Source organism: Callospermophilus lateralis, chromosome 5 (genome assembly GCF_048772815.1).
Source record: "Callospermophilus lateralis isolate mCalLat2 chromosome 5, mCalLat2.hap1, whole genome shotgun sequence".
NCBI lineage: Eukaryota > Metazoa > Chordata > Mammalia > Rodentia > Sciuridae > Callospermophilus > Callospermophilus lateralis.
In genome coordinates this window covers 145,991,967-146,011,551 of record NC_135309.1, presented here as the reverse complement: position 1 = coordinate 146,011,551, position 19,585 = coordinate 145,991,967, and the positions used below count along the sequence as shown (strand labels likewise).

General features: G+C 32.3%; 1 protein-coding gene across 1 annotated transcript in view; it reads left to right on the top strand.

Annotated features, from left to right (window-relative positions):
* The window catches only part of Lmbrd2 (LMBR1 domain containing 2), a 50,422-nt gene that overhangs the window by 10,066 nt on the left and 20,771 nt on the right, over positions 1–19,585 (top strand). The window contains exons 2-9 of the mRNA XM_076857376.2: positions 2,781–3,017; positions 3,279–3,364; positions 4,902–4,997; positions 7,610–7,777; positions 8,924–9,134; positions 17,162–17,236; positions 18,551–18,664; positions 19,137–19,320. Of these exons, the coding sequence (XP_076713491.1) occupies positions 2,844–3,017; positions 3,279–3,364; positions 4,902–4,997; positions 7,610–7,777; positions 8,924–9,134; positions 17,162–17,236; positions 18,551–18,664; positions 19,137–19,320 (1,108 nt within the window). The 5' untranslated portion in view covers positions 2,781–2,843. The remainder of the gene's footprint in view (positions 1–2,780; positions 3,018–3,278; positions 3,365–4,901; positions 4,998–7,609; positions 7,778–8,923; positions 9,135–17,161; positions 17,237–18,550; positions 18,665–19,136; positions 19,321–19,585) is intronic.

The window sequence follows — 19,585 nt, the reverse complement described above, 5'->3', positions numbered from 1 at the left end:
ATTTTAAAAAATCATATACAGGGCCATATGTAAAGACTGGGAAGAGTCCTCTTGGCTAAGGACAAATGCTAACTGGCAGCTTATAAGGAAAGAGGGATCTCTGTTCTATAACCATAAATAACTGATTTTACCAACAGCCTGAATAAGCTTAGAAATGGATTCTTCTCCAGAGTGGAATGCAAACCTACTGACACCTGAGCATAGAACTCAGCTGAGCCATGTCGTGCTTGAACTTCTGACCCACAGAAACTATGAATAATAAATTGGTATTTTTATAAGTTACTAAGTTTGTAATACTTTATTACAGCAGTGATAGGAGATTAAAACACTGAATATAAGAAGTAATGTAACAAAATAATTTCTTTAGTACTAGAATAAAGGATCCATAATTCTATTTGTCTACATCATTTTAAAGTACTGTGAGTCAGACTGAGAAATTGAGTGGTAGTAAAAAAAAAAAAAGTAATAGTGGCAAGTTATAACTATGATTTTGGTTTTTGTTTATGCCCATGTTTTTCCTATGTCATTGTTGTCTTATTGTTTTTATGCATATTATGTAAAATTGCATGTATTTAGTTTTTCAGTTAATATTAGGGTGATTTTCAGTAAGATTCTATCATTTAGCATTTTTTTCATAATCTATAATATTCAGTCTTTTTCCCTATGATTTGATTATCATATTCTTTGCATTGGACAATTTCAGGTAAATAAATACCTCAGACAAACTAAGGGATTTTCAGACAATAAATATGTTGCACTTAAACAATAATTTCACACTAAATGATTTTTTTAAAAGCTGGATCTTGAAGATGGTTAACAGTTTTCATGAGTGTATTCTACCTTGAGTTTTCAGTAAAATATTTAATCTATTCTTGCTTTAAAAAGATTGCCTTTAAAATGAGCAGAAATAGAAAAAAATTGTGTAAATACTAAAGTATACAGTAATTTTTTATTCATTCTTTTATTCCTTCAACAGATATTTCTTGAATACCTGCTATATGCCAAACACAACTCCAGATACTTAGGATATCGTACTGGATAAAATAGTTAAGTGCTACTGTCTTGGAATCTAGGGAAGGAAAAATAAAGGGAGACAATGTTTACAAAGAACATGTATCAGGTAGATAAGTGCATACTGGGAAAATGTCACAAGATAAGGGGATAGAGAATAATGAAAGGGGTTCAACTTTATACAGTTAGGAAAACTGAAAATATTAGTGTTTTAAATTTGTAGATGAATGGAAAGAAGTCACTTCAAAAACATAAAGAAATGGTGAAGAAAATAGTTTAAAATATGATTTTTTAAATTAGAGTTAATTTAGTCCATTAAAGTAATCAAACTTTTATTATTCTTATAACTAGTTTTGGCTGGATAGGTTTGTACACTTGAAGTATATTATCAGTTCTGCTTTATTTTTATTTTGTTGGGTGGCATTATATTTATTCTTAATGTTAAAATATCAGTCAGTAATCATCCATAGACAAGAAAATATGCCTAACATTGATTTAACTGCCTTCAGTTAGTAAAGGTAAATTATTTAGGAGTGGAGAGATATTGAATAAGTCTTGCTGACATCTGTATAATCAACATTTATCATACATTTTAAAATATTTTCAAATGTATGATTTTATTCAGTGGCATTGATGATTTTTTGCACATAAAATAGGTAAAATGGCTTTCTCTAAAGAAAATAAGGTTTACATAGATAAATGGCAAATAATATTGTAAAATAGTAAATAAATAAATTTCAAGTTCTTGAAGTTGAATTGTTAGAAAATATTAGCAAAAAAAAAAAAAGGAAACTAATGTTTTAAACAAAGGAAAGGCTTCTTCACATTAGTTCCTCTCTCTTTCTTCCTGTCTTAGAAAATATTAAATTATAGGCTATGAATCATCTTAGAAAACTTTATTTGAAAACGAATTCCACCTCTTGTACTAACCCCTACCCAACTTGTTCCTGCCAGTGAATGTGCTAATCATGTTTTAGAGTTGTTTTATGATTTTCCTGCAGTCTGTGATGATTTGCTAAGAGATGCTATGATGTATGTAAAGTCCCTGCCTTCCCCAAAGAGTGTATAAAACTGCTGCTGCTGCTGCAAAAAAGAAAGCCTTATTTTACTAAATTTCCATTTCCTAGGATCCTAATTTCCTAGGATAGCATGTTTGTTTAAAATATTCTGTCAATACTTAAGACACAAACTCCCAAATGACACTATATCAAAACTCTGCACCACACATAAATAAATAAATAAATAGTCTATTGACAACTAAAAAATATATAAAAAGAGAATTTCTTAATTTGTAATATTTTAAGAACTTGTGTGACATTTGTCAGAAATTTTTTTTTATGAAGATACAATGTATGTGATTTTTTTTTTTTTTTTTTTAAGTACTGGGGATTGAACCCAGAGGTGCGATACCATTGAGTTATGCAACCAGCCTTTTTTTTTTTTTTTTTTTTTTTTATTTTGAGATAGTCTCACTAAATTGCTAAGGCTGGCCTCACACTTGAGATCCTCTTGCCTTAGCCTCCAGAGTCCCTAGGATTACAGGTGTGCACCACTGTGCTCAATTGTATATGAAATTTTTAAGATGTGCTTTGAAAAGTAAGATATAGGACTTAAAGTTCGGGATTATCCTCTTCATCTTATTCATTGTCCAATGTAAAGCATGACAGTTTTCCAAAGAGGTTATGAATATGTTAGTAAATATTTAGAACGTTTCCAAATGGTCACTTCCAGTTTTAATGCTACATTTTATTTTTTATTTTTTTTTTCAGTGAATAGATATGGTTCAGAAGCATACATGAATAGCTTTGGTTCATCAGAGTGAACATTCAATAATGAGTGGTGCAGCTTTGGGACTCGAGATTGTTTTTGTCTTTTTTCTGGCATTATTCCTACTTCATCGATACGGAGACTTTAAGAAACAGCATAGACTTGTAATTGTTGGAACACTGCTTGCTTGGTATCTCTGCTTTCTTATCGTCTTCATACTGCCTCTGGATGTTAGTACGGTAAGATGCGAAACTAATTTTCGCAATTTAGAAAGCAACTGTAATTGTGCAGTTTCTTTGAGATATATTATTTTTAAGACAGCTGAATTGTATAAGGTTATACTTATATTTAGAATTTAAATGTTATTTTAGTAATTTCATTGTTAAACAGCATAGCCAGGAAGGTAAGTTTTGGTAGGCAGGTTTACCAACTCTAATATCCCTTGAGTACTTGGTAACTTTTTGATTCTCATTGTTTAAACCATGTATTCATCGCTTTAGACAATATACAACCGGTGTAGGCATGCCGCTGCAAATTCCAGCCCTCCTGAAAATAACAGTACAGCAATTGTTACCCCAATTCCAAGGTATGTATTTCATTTTCTTTTTTTAAATATAACTATTGCAGAGAAAATTGCTTAAAAATTAGCAGTTTTTATCATCCAGATTGTGTATTTAGAAAAGTTATCCTTATTTTCTACTGATCTTCCCATTTTCATTCTTTGTTAGTAGTTATTTTATTATGTGGTATTCTAAACTTTAAATATTTAAATCTAAGCTTTAAATACTTAAATCTAAACTTTATTGTTACACAGGGCCTTTCAGTAGATGATAGTGAGAGCTTAAGAAAAAAAAAAAAAACTAATTGTTTGCTCTGGTTCTTCCCCTTATTAAATGTGTACCTTCCAAAACCTTTTTCCTCTTAGTCTGTTTCATATCTAAAAAATGGAGTGGCTGGGGTTATGGCTCAGTTGTAGAGTGCTCGCGTGGCATGTGGGAGGCACTGGGTTTGATCCTCAGTACCACAGTAAAACAAAACTATCGTGTCCATTACAATTAAAAAAAAATTTTTAAAATAGAGCCTAGACTTTCTTAGATTTTGGCACCATTACTAAATAAATAAAGGAGTATGCATTTTCTCTTTTGCGTGATTTACAAAGTTGTTATAAAGAACAAGGGGGTCATTCTCTATGTAAGATACTCCTTTCATATTTCATATCCTGTAAAACATCATACTTTTGCAGTAAGAATGAATAAAATTTAAATTGTCAAAAGGTTATATTGAATTCATATTATATTTCCAAGTAAAAAAAAATGAGTCTATGTTGATATAAGACTTTTACCAGTGTTTTAGTATTTGTGTGGTTATTTTTGCAGCTTTTATAAAATATTCTAACTTGAATAAAAGTAAATTTAAAGTGTATATGCTTTTTCTCTTTGATGAACCATGAAAAACTAGATATAGACCAGAAGCAATTATAGCATTAAAAGTCTTTAGACTAAAGGATATTCTCACACTCTAGGAAGATTATTAAGTGGAAGAATCTATGGTCAGAGACTCATCATCAGAAAATTCAAGCAGATGCTAGTGTGCATGTCCACAGGAGCTATGCTGGTGTGACTGATATAATTTACATTCCAATTTCCAGGAATTAATCACCTAGTGACTTCTCTTGCCTGACCTCTTCTGCTAGACAGTAATAGCAAAACAAAACATAACCAACCCTGCAACTGGGATGAGTCTTTTTAACCAATGATTAAAAATACACTGCAATGGGGCTGGGTTGTAGCTCAGTGGTAGAGCGCTTGCATTACACGTGTGAGGCCCTGGGTTTGATTCCCAGCACCACATAAAAATAAAACAAATAAAAAATAAAGATATTAAAAAAATACAATGCAAGTTGAAAACCATAATCATTCCTTTTTAGAACAAACTGTTTTGTATCATGTACATTTTTTCTGTTTGACAGTCAGCTTTGAATTCTAAGTTTTTTCCTGAAATTTTATGAAAATCAGTAATTATTAACCTGATGTAAATGAACTTTGCCACACACAAATTATTTATATAATTCATTTAACTTAAAATTGTTTGTGATTAATTGGCTTTAAATTTTTGTTAAACAGCCAACATCCATGTTTTAAGCCATGGAGTTACATTCCTGATGGAATCATGCCAATTTTCTGGAGGGTAGTATATTGGACATCACAATTTTTAACATGGTAAGTGACAGTGATGGACAAAATTTTTAAAAATTTGGCCAAAATAAACCAAAAAATGTGATTATTTCTCAGTGAACCCTCATATTTTGCAATTTATTCATATGTTACATATTGTTTCTCTTAACTCTGTATCTTCTTTCTGCCAGCTCATGTCTCTTTTATCTTAAAAAAAAAATGAAACAAAAAAGAAGAAAAGGGAAAACAGACCAAAAATATAGAGAATAGAAAAAAGTTTTCCTGGTCACTGTTTCCCTGCAGTTATTGCCTTCTCTTGTGACCCTCAATCTAGTCTTCTTCTAACCCATTATTACATGAAACTACTCTTGCCAAGGTCACCATTATTCTCTGACTTTTTGTCTCTTTATCCCAACCCTCTGACTTTTCTTCAGGGGAATTTCCTTCATTTCCTAAATATTAGTCTTCCCTAAAATTTTATGTTTGATCATCTTATCTGACTCTTCCTTCATGGCTTTGAATTGTAGCCATGGTTTCATGTATCCAGAATCTTGCTTTCTCCCCATTATAGCTTTGTCCTTCTGCTATGCACTAATCTCAGACTCACTCCCTACTGAACATCTCAAGATATTCTGGAGGCAACCAGACTCAAATGGGAGGTGGTAAACATTACAAAAGACAAATTGCATAGCAGAATAGAGTAGTGCCCCAATAAATTCATGCGTGTTAACCAGCTGGGCCCTCAGTGTTGCCAGAATTTCCTTCTTTGCTTCATTAATCTGTTTTCCTATTCTGTACATCAAATATTTCCAGTCACTCGAAACTTCTGTCCTCTTAGTTGCTGTCTTCTACTCATTTCCTAAAAGTCACGCTTACTCTTAGCATAGGACTTTACTTTCTGTCAACCTCACAGTGAAAATAGAAGTCATCAGATGGCAGTTCTTTTAGCTTCTCACTAACAAACTTTCTTCAAAGGACAGAAGAGTCATTCTTGTTAAGCTAACCCCTCTCGTTAAATTGTGGACTCACCCCATTCACCTCTTGTTACCTATTTATAATTTCCAGTTTTGGCACAACAACAAAAAGTCTTTCACCTCGAATACCTTTCCAGTCTCCACCTTGTTGATCTTATCATGACTAAAATTTTTGGAGACTTTTAAAAAAATTTAAGTGTAAACTTATACTGAAAAAAATGCATATTCTGTTTAGTTTGACTTTTTTTCAAAATGAATGCATCTATACACCAGCACTCAGATAATGGTGATTCAGGACATGAACAATTCCCCAAGATGCCTCTCTCATGTTACCCCAGTCATCCACTAACCACAGAGGTCACCACGATTCTTTAAAAAAAAAAAAAAAAAAAAAAAAAATATATATATATATATATATATATGTATATATATATATATATATATATATACACACACACACACACACACACACACACACATACACAGTGCTGAGAATCAAACCCAGTGCCTCACACGTGCTAGGCAAGTACCCTGCCACTGAGCCACAACCCCAGCCCCATAACCATTATTGTGTCTTGCATCACCATAGATTAGCTTTGCCTGTTTGTGAACCTTATAAACATTAGGTGTATGGTATGGATATTGTTGCATTTCTTTTTTGCTTACATATTTGGAAGATTCATCTACATTACATTGTATGTATTAGTGTTCTGTTCTTTTTCATTTCTATAAAATATTTCATTTTATGTACATACCATGGTTTATCTTACTTAGCCAAACTTCTTAAATGAACTATCATTTGACATTTCCATTTATTCATTATTTACTTATTCCACAACCTGTGTACCCATTTTTTTACACCCAAGCCTCCACTCACACATAGAGGTCATCAGTTTACTCGACCTCTTGGCAGCATTTTATTCTATTGTTTTATGTTTCCACTTTCAAATACTTCCTTCTCTGGTTTTTGTTTAACTTGCTCCTTGAATTTTTTCCTTGACCCTCTATTGTTCTATCTCAGTCTCCTCTGATTTCTTCTCCTTTTTCTTTACTTCTTCCTTAAAAGTTGACATTTCTAAGTTCTCTCTTCTGAACTCTAAAGTTGGGTAGTCAACTACTTCCTCCTCTTGAAGTCTCCCTTGGATATCTTCTAGGTACTTTAGAATCAGTAGGTTGACAACCAGTCTTTTCCTCTTCTGCTTCTTATTACTACTACCCTTGCCACTCCCAGTTAGTTCTGGTTTTGTTTCCTCTCCATCCATTGTCCTTGGTGAAGTCATAGAAAATTTAAATTTGATCATACCTTTCTTACTATTAAAGAAAATGTTTCTCATTCTTTGGGTATAGTCCAAACTCTGCATAAAGGCTTTAAAGGTCTGTTTTTAGACTCATCTGAAGTCATTTAACACTTTCGTACTTTTTGCTGGTCATTGTGGCCTCCTTTTCTCCTAGGAAGTGCTCTTTCTTGCCTTAGGGTATTTGCTTTCTGTCAAGTTTAATATTACAAAAATAAACAGTCACCGAATAATGTTTATTCAGTATTAACATGTAACTACTCATAACTGTATTTATTACTGAGAATTGAACATTAAATTTGAGATTTATGTATTTCTTGTGTTTTGAAATTATATAGATATATAATTGTTTCGTTTTGTTTTTTATTATATTTTTCCCTCCATCTAGGATTCTCTTACCTTTCATGCAGTCATATGCAAGATCTGGAGGGTTTTCTATCACTGGAAAAATAAAAACTGCACTGATTGAGAATGCAATCTATTATGGCACCTATTTGCTGATTTTTGGAGCATTTTTAATTTATGTAGCTGTAAACCCACGTTTACATTTAGAATGGTAAGAAAAGTAGTGTTCTTAACATTCTGTGAATGTTTGCACTTTTAAAAATCAATTTTTATTTCATATATACAGGTCATTTCTCAAGAAATATTCCAAATTTTTTTTATTAATTCCCCCCAAAGAATATTTGAATAATCTCTATTACTAAGAAAGAAAATGTGGAATAGCATCTTTAAATGTAACCAGTAAGTGGTAGATTAATGCTTTGACTAATAGCTATATATTAAAAGTAATAACATTGTTTTTATTTTTTGGTACTGTGGATTGAATCCAGGGGTGCTTTACCACTGAATTATATCCCCAAAACATTTTAGTTTTCATTTTGAGACAGGGTCTTACTAAGTTGTTTAGGGCTTCACTAATTTTCTGAGCTGGCCTTGAACTTGTGATCCATTTGTTTCAGCCTCCCAAGTCTCTGGGACTACAGCATGAATCACTGTGCCCACCTAATAACATTATTTTTAGATAGGACTTCAAATTTTATAGATGAACAAATAGCTGGTTTTTTTCCTCACCAGAACTTGTAAATATTTGTACCTTTTGTTTTAATTGTAGTTTAAGAGCATATTTGTCCTGAAAGTTATTTTAGATTTAGATATTTCAATAATATTAAAATCTATTTTGTTTTTATGATGGGTAATGTATGCAAAAAGCCAGGTCTGAAAATTTAGGAATAGAGTAGTAGTGATAAGTGTCACTGTTATGTTCCTGGGATTTGTGTAGATTGGCTTTGACACAGGTTAATTTGAAAATTTTCAGCCTTCTCTTGGGTAATATTAAAAAAAAAAAAGTACCTGGTGAAAAGTATGTTTGTTTGTGAAAATATGTGCATATTTTTTTTGCCATGAATTATCGTGGGTTCTAATTTTGATGATAATTGAAACATTGTTTCTTATGTTAAAGTCCATTTTTATAGTTGTTTTATCTTTCCATTAAAATATACTTATTTGCTGTGACTGAAAAAAAATAACAGGATTTGAAGATATATATATATATATATATATATATATATATATATATATATATAATAATTTTTCCATCTTTTAGGACAGTTTTCTGAAAAAGCATTTAATACTAGTTAGTTTTACTTTGCATTTTTGTAGGAAGATGTATTTATTATAGCCTTATTATTCTCTTTCTCAGGAACCAACTTCAGACAATTGGAATAGCTGCTGCCAATACATGGGGTCTATTTCTTCTTGTGTTGTTGTTGGGATATGGCTTGGTGGAAATTCCTCGGTCATATTGGAATGGAGCTAAAAGGGGTTATCTACTTATGAAAACTTATTTCAAGGCAGCCAAACTGATGACGGAGAAAGCAGATGCAGAAGAGAATTTGGAAGATGTTATGGAGGTAAGCATTTTTAAATCTTACAAAAGCAACTTTTCACAAGTATTATGTAACTCCTTTTTGTCACCAAATTTTTGGTTGTTGGTAGCACATGAATGGGCTTCAAAATGCAAATTTGATGATGTCTCTATCAGAATAACTTCTTATTTCATTTATTGCTAGAGATCAAACCTAGGACCTTACACATGCTAAAGCAAGCAATCTTTTGAGGTGTCATCTTCTTCTGACAAATGTCGGGGAAATTATTTTCAGTAGTATAAGGTTATGCCTGTTGTATTGGGGAACTTTCAATAGTGCCTTCTTTTATGCTCAGAAATTTCCCAGATTAGACAATACGTTATATGGTTACTCTAAAATAGTGGAAATGAAAATAGTGATCAGAGGACATTAGTTCCTGAAAGTTTAACCAAAGGCAATCCCACCATGTGGGAAACTGAAAATAATTTGCATGAAAGTTTGTATCAGCAAGTTTTCTTCCCTATCTGTAATCTTAATTAGGCAATTCATTGTATTCACTTGTAAAATGCAAATTACTTGAGCCAACTTCACCTTATTCAAAGTATAATTTGAAAGTCATTACTTTTATGAATGTACACAAAAATATATAACAAATTATAAAAATTTGCTGTGTTAAATAATAACTTGGTCATGAATTTAAAAGAGGTATTGTAGACATTTTTTCTCCCAGAAGAAAACATGCCACTTTGGTGATGTTAGTTGCCAATTTAAAACCTCATGTAGAAAGCCTTTATTCATAAAAGGAGTTAGCATTAACTCCTAAAGTTCTAATATGGCCTACAAAAATTTAATTTGGCCCATGTTTAGCTCTCCAGCCTTATCCCAATCCCCCATCTTCCTTACTCTGGTCACTTTGGTTACTCAGACTTGCTAATAATGAAACAGTAAACAATTCTTTAGACTTAATATTTATGTAACACTCAACTTTGGTTCCTTAAACTTAATAATGATAATAATAACAAACAGGAAAGACAGTAGAATGAATCAGACATACTTTCCTCTGTTCATATATGAGTATACCACCAGTAAAACTGCACATCAATACAACGTCAAGAAAACAGTTTTAGACTTACTGTTTGCCTAAGTCTTTCTAAATACTTGACATATATTAATGTACAATTAACCCTGAACAATGGCAGAGGTTAAGGGCATTGACCCCATGTAATAAAAAATCCACATAACTTTTGACTCCTCAAAAACTTAACTACTGCTATGCATGTGGTACACATCTGTAATCCCATTAGCTAGGGAGGCTAAGGCAGGAGGATCTCAAGTTCAAAGCCAGCTTGGTAACTTAGGGAGGCTCTAAGCAATTTAGATTAATAATTAATTTAATAATTTAAATAAAATATTAAAAAGCCTATGGATGTGGCTCGGTGATTTAAGTACCTCTTGGTAACCAAAACCTTAATTACTAGTAGCTTGTTGTTGACCTAAAGTCTTACTAATCACATAAATAATTGATTAACACAAATTTATATGTGTATCATATATGGTAAAATATACACTAGAACCAACGAGAGACCATTTTTTACTGAGCTATGCAATTTACTGAGAAGAGGAACTGAACAGGGCTACAGGGTTTTAAGTGGAGATTCACAACACTTAAGCTCACCTCAACAGCAACAAGAGGTAGCTACGAAATGTATTACAGTCATATATACTGCCGCACTCTGGCTGGGCACAATTCACTAGCCACTTATCAAGCAGAAAAGAACTTTATTTTTAGAACAAACACACACACACACACACACACACACACACACACACACGCCACACCACACGAGCTCTTCAGGAATTCCCTCAGAGCCCAACTGCCACAACCGACTTCCCACAAGCCTTTCCACACCCCCACTCCTCCTGCTCTTGAGGCCGATTGGCTGGGTCGTGTGGGCGGAGCCAAAAAAAAGTCCCCCAATGAGCAGCTCTGTGGTCTGAAAGGGTGGGAAAACAGCCCAATGAGCATCACCGCAGAGGAGCCAATCAGCTGGCAGCTGGAAGTTTGCTGGGGCTGCTGTGAGCCAATCATCAGCTGGCAGCTGGAAGTTTGCTGGGCCCCTTCGGCTGTGGCTCTCAACAATATACTGCAGTTAATTTTAAGCAATTATGACTTAATACTGTATCTTTACATTTTTAATGTTTTTCATGACTACAAATGGTGCTATGTATGGTCTGTAAGTGTGTGTACATTTGGATGAATTTTGACTTTTTAGAATAAATTTGTATATATTTTATGGTAGTAAATGATAATAGACTCTCCTATGTACATTTAATGCATTCATAACAGAACTAATTTTAAAAAATATTTTTTACAATATTTCTAGGCTATGTGGTCCATCTGTGGGTTTTTATTTATTTATTTATTTTTAAGGAGGGGGGGGCTTTATTTATTTATTTATTTATTTATTTTTATGTGGTGCTGAGAAGCAAACCTGGGTCTCGCCCGTGCTAAGCGAGCACTCTATTGCTGAGCCACAATCCCAGCCCTCTGGGTTTTTTTAATTACAAACCTCCAAAAATAAAAAATCTGCATACAAGTGGATCTGAGCAGTTTCAAGGGTCAGTTGTATTTAATTAAAACAATAGCTGTAGCAGAGTTTATTTTTAATTCCCATTTTATGAAAATGATGCACAGAGAAGTAACTTAACTTATATATCACATAGCTATATCCTATATATCACATAGCTAGTATATATCACATATCCTATATATCACATATATATGTGATAAATATCATATATATATATATATATATATATATATATATATATATATATATATATCACATATCCTATATATCACATAGCTAGTAAGTGGTAGAACCAGAAATTCTAACTTTAGCTTGTGCTATAATAAAGACTAGCACACTCTTTTCTGTAAAGGCCGGATGGTAAATATTTTAGGCAGTGTGTGCCATATGGTCTCCTGTTTTAACTACTCTGTCTTTGTAGCATGAAAGCAGCCATAGACAATACATAAATGAATGAGCATTCATGTCTTCCAGTATAAGAACAGATAGGGGTCATCCAATCAGATCAAATCCAGTCCACTATCTCTTAATTATTACATTTATTACCTCTCTTTTCTGTCTTTAAACATGCTTTTCCCACACTCTTGAAATATTCTTGACCTTCTTCAACTAATTCTTGCTTCATTTTCAGGTCTTAACATAAATGAGAATTGTTCGGGGAAGCCTTCTGTATTAGCATCCTAGGACTGCAATAACAAAAGTACTACAAACTAGGTAGCTTAAATGACAGAAATTCATTTTCTCACAGTTCTAGAGGGTAAAAGTCAAGATTGACACATTGGCAAGTTTGTTTTTTTCTGAAGGCTGTCAGGAAAATCTGCGTCACACCTGCCTTCTAGTTTCTGGATTGCTTGTAGTCTTTGGTATTCCTTGGATTTTAGATCTCTGCCTTCATCTTTACATGGTGTTCTCCTTGTGTGTCTCTGTATTCAAATTCCCTTTTTATAGATACCAGTTATGTGGGATTAGGGCCTACTATACTCCAGTATGGCCTTGTCTTAATTTAGCTAATTTTATCTGCAACAACCCTATTTCTAATAAGACTGCATACTGAGGTACTGGGGATTAGGGCTTTAACATATGAATTGTTAGAAGATACAATTCAATCCCTAGTGCTTTTTCTATTTCCCAGACTCATAGACCCTCAGCATCCATTTTTTAAGTGAATGAATAAATGAACAAATGAAAGTGCACTGTGGAAAATTTTATGTTGACTTTTCACATTTATTCTCTATAAAATGTAAGAACTGTAGCAAACGTTGATTCAAAAAGTGGGAATAAATATCTAAATATTCGAATATATTTCCTCAAGTCGAATACATTTCCTCAAGTCTATGATGAATGTTATCATATTTTTCAAAGAAGATAATTTACATTTAATAATTTTATGTTTATATTTTGATATACCTGAAAATTTGAAACTGAAGAAAAATTCGAGATATTTGAAAATTTATATTTGATAATATACTGAATGAAATAGATGTTGTTATTAGGTAGAAGCACTTAGAAATAAGGTGTGGAAAATGAAGAAAAAACATTGGTGCCTTCAATGCTACTTTAGTATTCATAGGTTTAAAGTGGGGGGATTTAAAAAATTTTAGATAAGAGAAAAATTTCTATATGAATAAGAAACACCTCTTTTCTTAATGGATTATAATAGTAGCTATTTCACATAGATGGCAGAAACCTTCGCCCTTACCCGTAAAAAAACATGATTTGAATGTGATTTCATTTGCCCATAAACAAGTACTTATTGTCTTTCTGCCATAAGAAGTGCTATGTAGAACTGACTATTAGAATATTAACTGTCTAGAGTGGAAAACTGTATCCTCCCATATAATGTATGGTAAATGTGATGTGAATGATACAAAGAAAACGCTCTAATATGGAGAGCTTTCTTATCTGAATAGTAATTAGAGGAGATATAGTATGACCTGGTGTGACCTGGGTCTTTAAGGATGAATAGAATTTTGATAGCTAAAAGCATTCCAGTTAAATATCAGAATGTTTTAAACCAAATCAAAGAGAATATAGAGTTTATCTTCAAAAGATAAAGTCATAGTTGGGCCTTGAATGCCAAATGGAAAAGTCCAGAATGTATTTTGAAAATAATAAGGAAGCTGGACATGGTGACACGTGCTTATAATCTAGCAGTTCAGAAGGCTGAGGCAGGAGGACCTCCAGTTCAGAGCCAGCCTCAGCAAAAGCAAGGCTCTAAGCAACTGGGTGAGACCCTATCTCTAAATAAAATACAAAATAAGACTAGGGATGTGGTTCAGTGGTCAAGCACCTCTGAGTTCAATCCCCAGTACCACCCCCCTCCAAAAAAAGGAAGCAATAAGGAACCAATCAATGATACTTTCCAAGCAGGGAAAAGATTCTTAGATATCCACATAATCCCCAAATGCAGTTTCATCAAAACTACTTTGGTATATTTAAAATATGTATCTCTTTGGAATTTAAAGGTAAAATATCTTATATAGAATATACAGTCAGATTGTGTAGTTCATTTTTCAAAGTAGGATAAAATTGTGCTCAATTACAAACTTTAAGGCAGTTTAATAATAGAAAATTAAAATGTAATAATGTTTCAAGGGGACATTTTAAAAACACAAGTTTGTTCTTGTCACATGTAATACATCTGTGCATCTATTTTTTTTGAGGCATCAATAAAACTTAAAAGCCATAGCAAACCATTCAAAAGGTATTACTAGATACCTTAAAAAGTCACTGCTCAATTTTGTTATTTTTCTAGAGAATTTTAAAGAGGAAGAAATAGCTACTTATTTCTACTGAAAACTGCTTATTGGCCCACCTTCATGGATATTGTCTGTCCTGCTTACAAAATAATTGATTTGGCACATTGATGAAAGAGCTTAAAGTTATGTTATTTTATATGAAGGAAACAGACTAATATTTCAAATACTTCCAATACTTACAAAAATTGTGAATTTTTTAAGGAAACTTAAATTCACAGCATATGTAGCAAATGTTAAAAGTTGAAATAGTTATTTCAATAAAGTATTGAAAGTTTTGCTTTAACATATCTAAATAATTTAAAGGTAAAATATTTTATATAGAGTATACAGTCAGATTGTGTAGTTCATTTTTCAAAGTAGGATAAAATTGTACTCAATTACAAACTTTAAGGCAGTTTAATAATAGACAATTAAAATGTAATAATGTTTCAAGGGGACATTTTAAAAACTCAAGTTTGTTCTTGTCACTCTTGCATTTGGGCCTCACACATTTACCTCAAAATAAATTGTTATTAATACCTTTTAGGAGCACTTTGATTTTCTTCTTGGGACTAGTGAAGTGCTAGTCAGGACTTTTCTCTGTAGTCATGCTGGCTTTTTGTTTGTTTGTTTGTTTGTTTGTTTTTGTTTTTTCCTGTCTAAAACAATTTGTTCACTTCTACCTGGAGACCTTCGATTTTGCTGTCCTTGCTCTTCTATTTGGAATATTCTTGCCCCTCCTTTTAATTGACTAACTTCTACATATTTTGTTTTATCTAATTTTAAATGAAGTACGGCTGTCTAGTTAGGCCTCAATAGCCACGTTGGAATCATATGCAACTTTATTTTAATTTACTTAATTTATTTTATTTGTGGTGCTGTGGGTCAAACCCATGACCTTGTGTTAGCCAAGAGTTCTACCTCTGAGCTACAACCTGAGCCTGTATTTCACTTTAGCTTATCAGTGTATCAGAAAGCCTCCTACAAGAGATTATACCCCCTCAGAGGATTTTACTTTTTTTTTGTTTTACAGCAGTTTCCACATCATTTCTACTTGACTAATGTCTATTTTCTTCATTAAGAAGTTCTTGACAGGAACTGTATCTGTTGGTATAGATTCTTCATTAAGAAGTTCTTGACAGGAACTGTATCTGTTGGTATAGATTCTTCCTAGAGTATGCATATACTAAATTTTGTCAGACAGTGCCAGGTAATCTTCCAAATAGATTATATCATTTTTTACTGCATATGGAGGGCCTGTTTCCTTACACTCTTATGTCACTACATAATGTCAAGTTTTTTAACTCTGCAGGAAAGCTCTTTTTAAAAAATTATTATTTGTTTATAGTAAGTTTGAACATTATAATTGCAATTATAAACCAACTTTATTTCTTCTGTATTCTTATTTTTTCTATTTAGTAGTAAGAGCTATTCAAATATTAAGGATGGTGATTCTTTGTCATATAATTAAATATTTTTTCATAACTTTTTCTGCCTCTAGTTCTCTATCCCTTGAAGCCCTTCTCTGCCTTATAGTCCCAATGTTCTTTTTTTTATATATATATTTTTTTAGTTGTTGATGGACCTTTATTTTATTCATTTACTTGTATGTGGTACTGAGAATTGAACCCAGTGCCTCACACATGTGAGACAAGCACTTTACCACTGAGCCAAATTGTAGCCACCAATATTCTTTTTAACATCCTGCTCAGTTCCCTCTTAACTCCCAGATTGTGATGTGGAGTTTCTTCTGCCTGAAATAGTGGTTCCAACTCTTTTGTTTTTATTTCATGAATATTATTGAATATTTCCTAGGAACTACTAGTTCATAATTGTTTTTAGTAAGCTTGAATATCTTTTTAGACATTTATGGATCAATTGTATTTCTTCTGTATTCTCATTTTTTGTGTTTCTGCCTGGACACAGTGACATATGCCTAAAATCTTAGTGACTCAGGAAACTGAGCCAGAAGGCTAGCAAGTTCAAGCCAGCCTGGGAAACTTAGCAAGACCCTGTCTTAAAATTAAAAAATAAAAGGGCTAGGGATGTAGCTCAGTAGAGTTCAATTCCCAGTATGGTTATAAAAAAATCCTCTTCCTAACTCTTTTATTCCTTTCATTAAATTATCTATTTAATTATCTCACCACTACATTATAATTTGAGTCAAAGATTGACAATGCAATGCCTTCCAACCTTGCTATTCTGTATGTATTATGGTCACCTTATAGCCACCACAGTGCTGACATGGGGTGATCTTAATAATCAAGTATGAGATGAATCAATCAATTGTGGCTGCTCTAGAGTATTCTCCTATTGGAAACATCAGGTGCTTTGTGACATGTGTAGTCTTTTTCTTTGGTTTCTTCACTGTATTTTAGATAAATGAAATAATTCATCTTGATGAGTATGGTGGAGTAATACAGTCCTGTTCTTAGGATCAGTTTATCAGATCCTTTGTGAACATTTTAAATAATGTTTAATCATCTTTGTATATTAAGTAAGCAAATGATAAGGGAATAAATCTAGAAAGTAATAAAAAGTGAGCATATAGATACAATTCAGTTGCCTTATACTTCTGCATGTCTTTTTAAGAACTCTTATTCAGTAAAAAAACAAAACAAAACAAAAACCTGTGTAATGCTTAGTAATTTGAGTTGAAATTAAACTTGTAAAGTTTTAGTAAGCTTGAAATGTCTCACCTGTAGAAATGGAAATATTCTTATTCCTCTTGTTCTTGTTATAGGAGGTTCGTAAAGTGAATGAAAGCATCAAGTATAACCACCCATTGAGAAAATGTGTTGATACAATACTTAAAAAGGTAATTTTAAACTATATAATTACATAATATATAAATTAACATGTAATAACAACAAAAGCATCATAAAAGTATAAAAATGTCTATGGTTCAGGTCTTCCCAGTGCATTTTCATGGAAATATTAACCATAAACCAGTAGTAATTTGTACATAGACTTTTTCCTCTTGTTATTATAAGTTTAATGTTAATTACTGACAATATTTTCCACTAAAACATGAAGATAGAGTTAATATTGAGTTATGTAAAATAATTGCTATGACACAGTGTTGGAGATAAACCTTTAAGGTGCCATTGTATTTAAGCACTGAAGGCATTTCTTTTATAAGAAAATAAACTGGGGCTGGGGTTGTGGCTCAGCAGTAGAGCGCTCGTCTAGCATGTGCAAGGCCCTGGGTTTGATCCTCAGCGCCACATAAAAATAAATAAATAAAGTAACTGTATTGTGTCCAACTACAACTAAAAAATAAACATTAAAAAAAAGAAGATAAACTAACCTTTATAATTTCTTGCAACTAGCTTTCTAAATGTCATTTTACAGTATATATCATCAATCACGAAATAACTGACATTATGAAGTATAAAATAAGTATTTAATAAGAAACCATATAATTAAGGTTTTGATGAGGTGGTATTGAGTTACAGGTATTCATATACTTCCAAACACAGTTCTTTGTGGTTCCCCAGTTGTCTTTTATGCAGCCTGAGAACCACTGAAATATGTTTTTTCCTATTGTACTGATTGTTAGCTAGTGTTACTTTGGCTATTTTAGTCATAGTTTCTGACCATTTTTCTCATAATTGTAAGTTTTTGAGACCTATTTAGGGAGGTTAACTAACTTGCCCAAATTCATATAGGTAATAAGTGACCAGTAGTATGGCAGATAACCCAGATCCTACATGTGTTTCTCTGTATTGTGCCTTTCAAAAATTCAGCACCTTGGATTTCTTATAATGTTTTTCATAATTTAGCTAGAAAAATAATTGACATTTTTTTCAGATGCTTTCAATACTATTTGCTTCATATAGGTAAACTTACCTGCAATTAAGGTACATTTGCCTCTACCATTGTCTCGACCATTCCTCAGCTAGTATATCTGAGATAAAGATTAATGTTAATAGAGGTGAGAAGAAGCTGAACACATTTTTTAAAACATTTTTTAAAAAATGTGAGCAAGTGAAAATCTATTCAGAGATGCCAATAAAGGAAGAAAATGTTTTCAAGAAAATTAAAAATGCCCAAGAATGAAAGATTTTTTTAATAAAAATAAATTTTCATCTTTTATAATTAATATTTTAAAAATCTGTTTTCTTTTTAGTGTCCTACAGAGTATCAGGAAAAAATGGGTAGGAACATGGATGATTATGAAGATTTTGATGAAAAGCGTAATACCTATCCAAGTGAAAAGAGTCTGGTAAAATTACATAAACAGGTAACTTAAATAATTAATTATAGCTCTTTCTCTTTCAGTTAGATTTGCAATTATAAATCAACTAGATTTATAATTATTGCACACAAAAAATAAATTTTGATTGAATTCATATCTAAAATTTCTTTCCATACTATACATATCATTTTTTTTGAAATGTGTTAACTTTGTGTTTCCAGACAGTGGTACTCTGGGCAATTGAGGAATAAGGATTAGAACTGTTACAGTCTATGGAACTATCATATCATAAAAAAAAAAAAAAAGAAAAAAAAATTCTTGACCCTACACAGTAAATACCACTAGTATGTTCATGTTGTGACCAAAATAAAATTAAATAAATAAAAATAAAAAATGCTCACTAGCATTTTTAGTATCATAGCAAGAAGCACCATGTCACTTTGTCCCCTTACTGGTGATCATTAGGTTGACACACTGTTCTCTCAGACTAACACATCCACCCTCTTATGTTTTTTAGGTGATTTATTCAGTTCAGAGGCACCGTCGAACTCAAGTACAATGGCAGATTCTCTTGGAACAGGCATTTTATCTAGAAGATGTAGCGAAAAATGAAACTAGTGCAACTCATCAGTTTGTTCACACCTTTCAATCACCAGAGCCTGAAAATCGATTTATCCAGTATTTTTATAATCCTACAGTTGGTATGGAATTTCATATAAATTTCAAAGTTTAGTAGTATTTTTTCTACAGGAAAAAGTGCATATTTTCTTAGTGCAAAGCTGAATTTTACTTGTATTATTTAGTTTATACCATGTGCTAATATGGGGTAACTATTTTACTTGTAAAAATATATCATCTGAGCTAGGGTTGTAGCTCAGTGATAGAGCACTTGCCCAGCATGTGTGAGGCACTGGGTTTGATTCTCAGCATTGCATATAAATAACGTCCATTGACAACTAAAAAAAT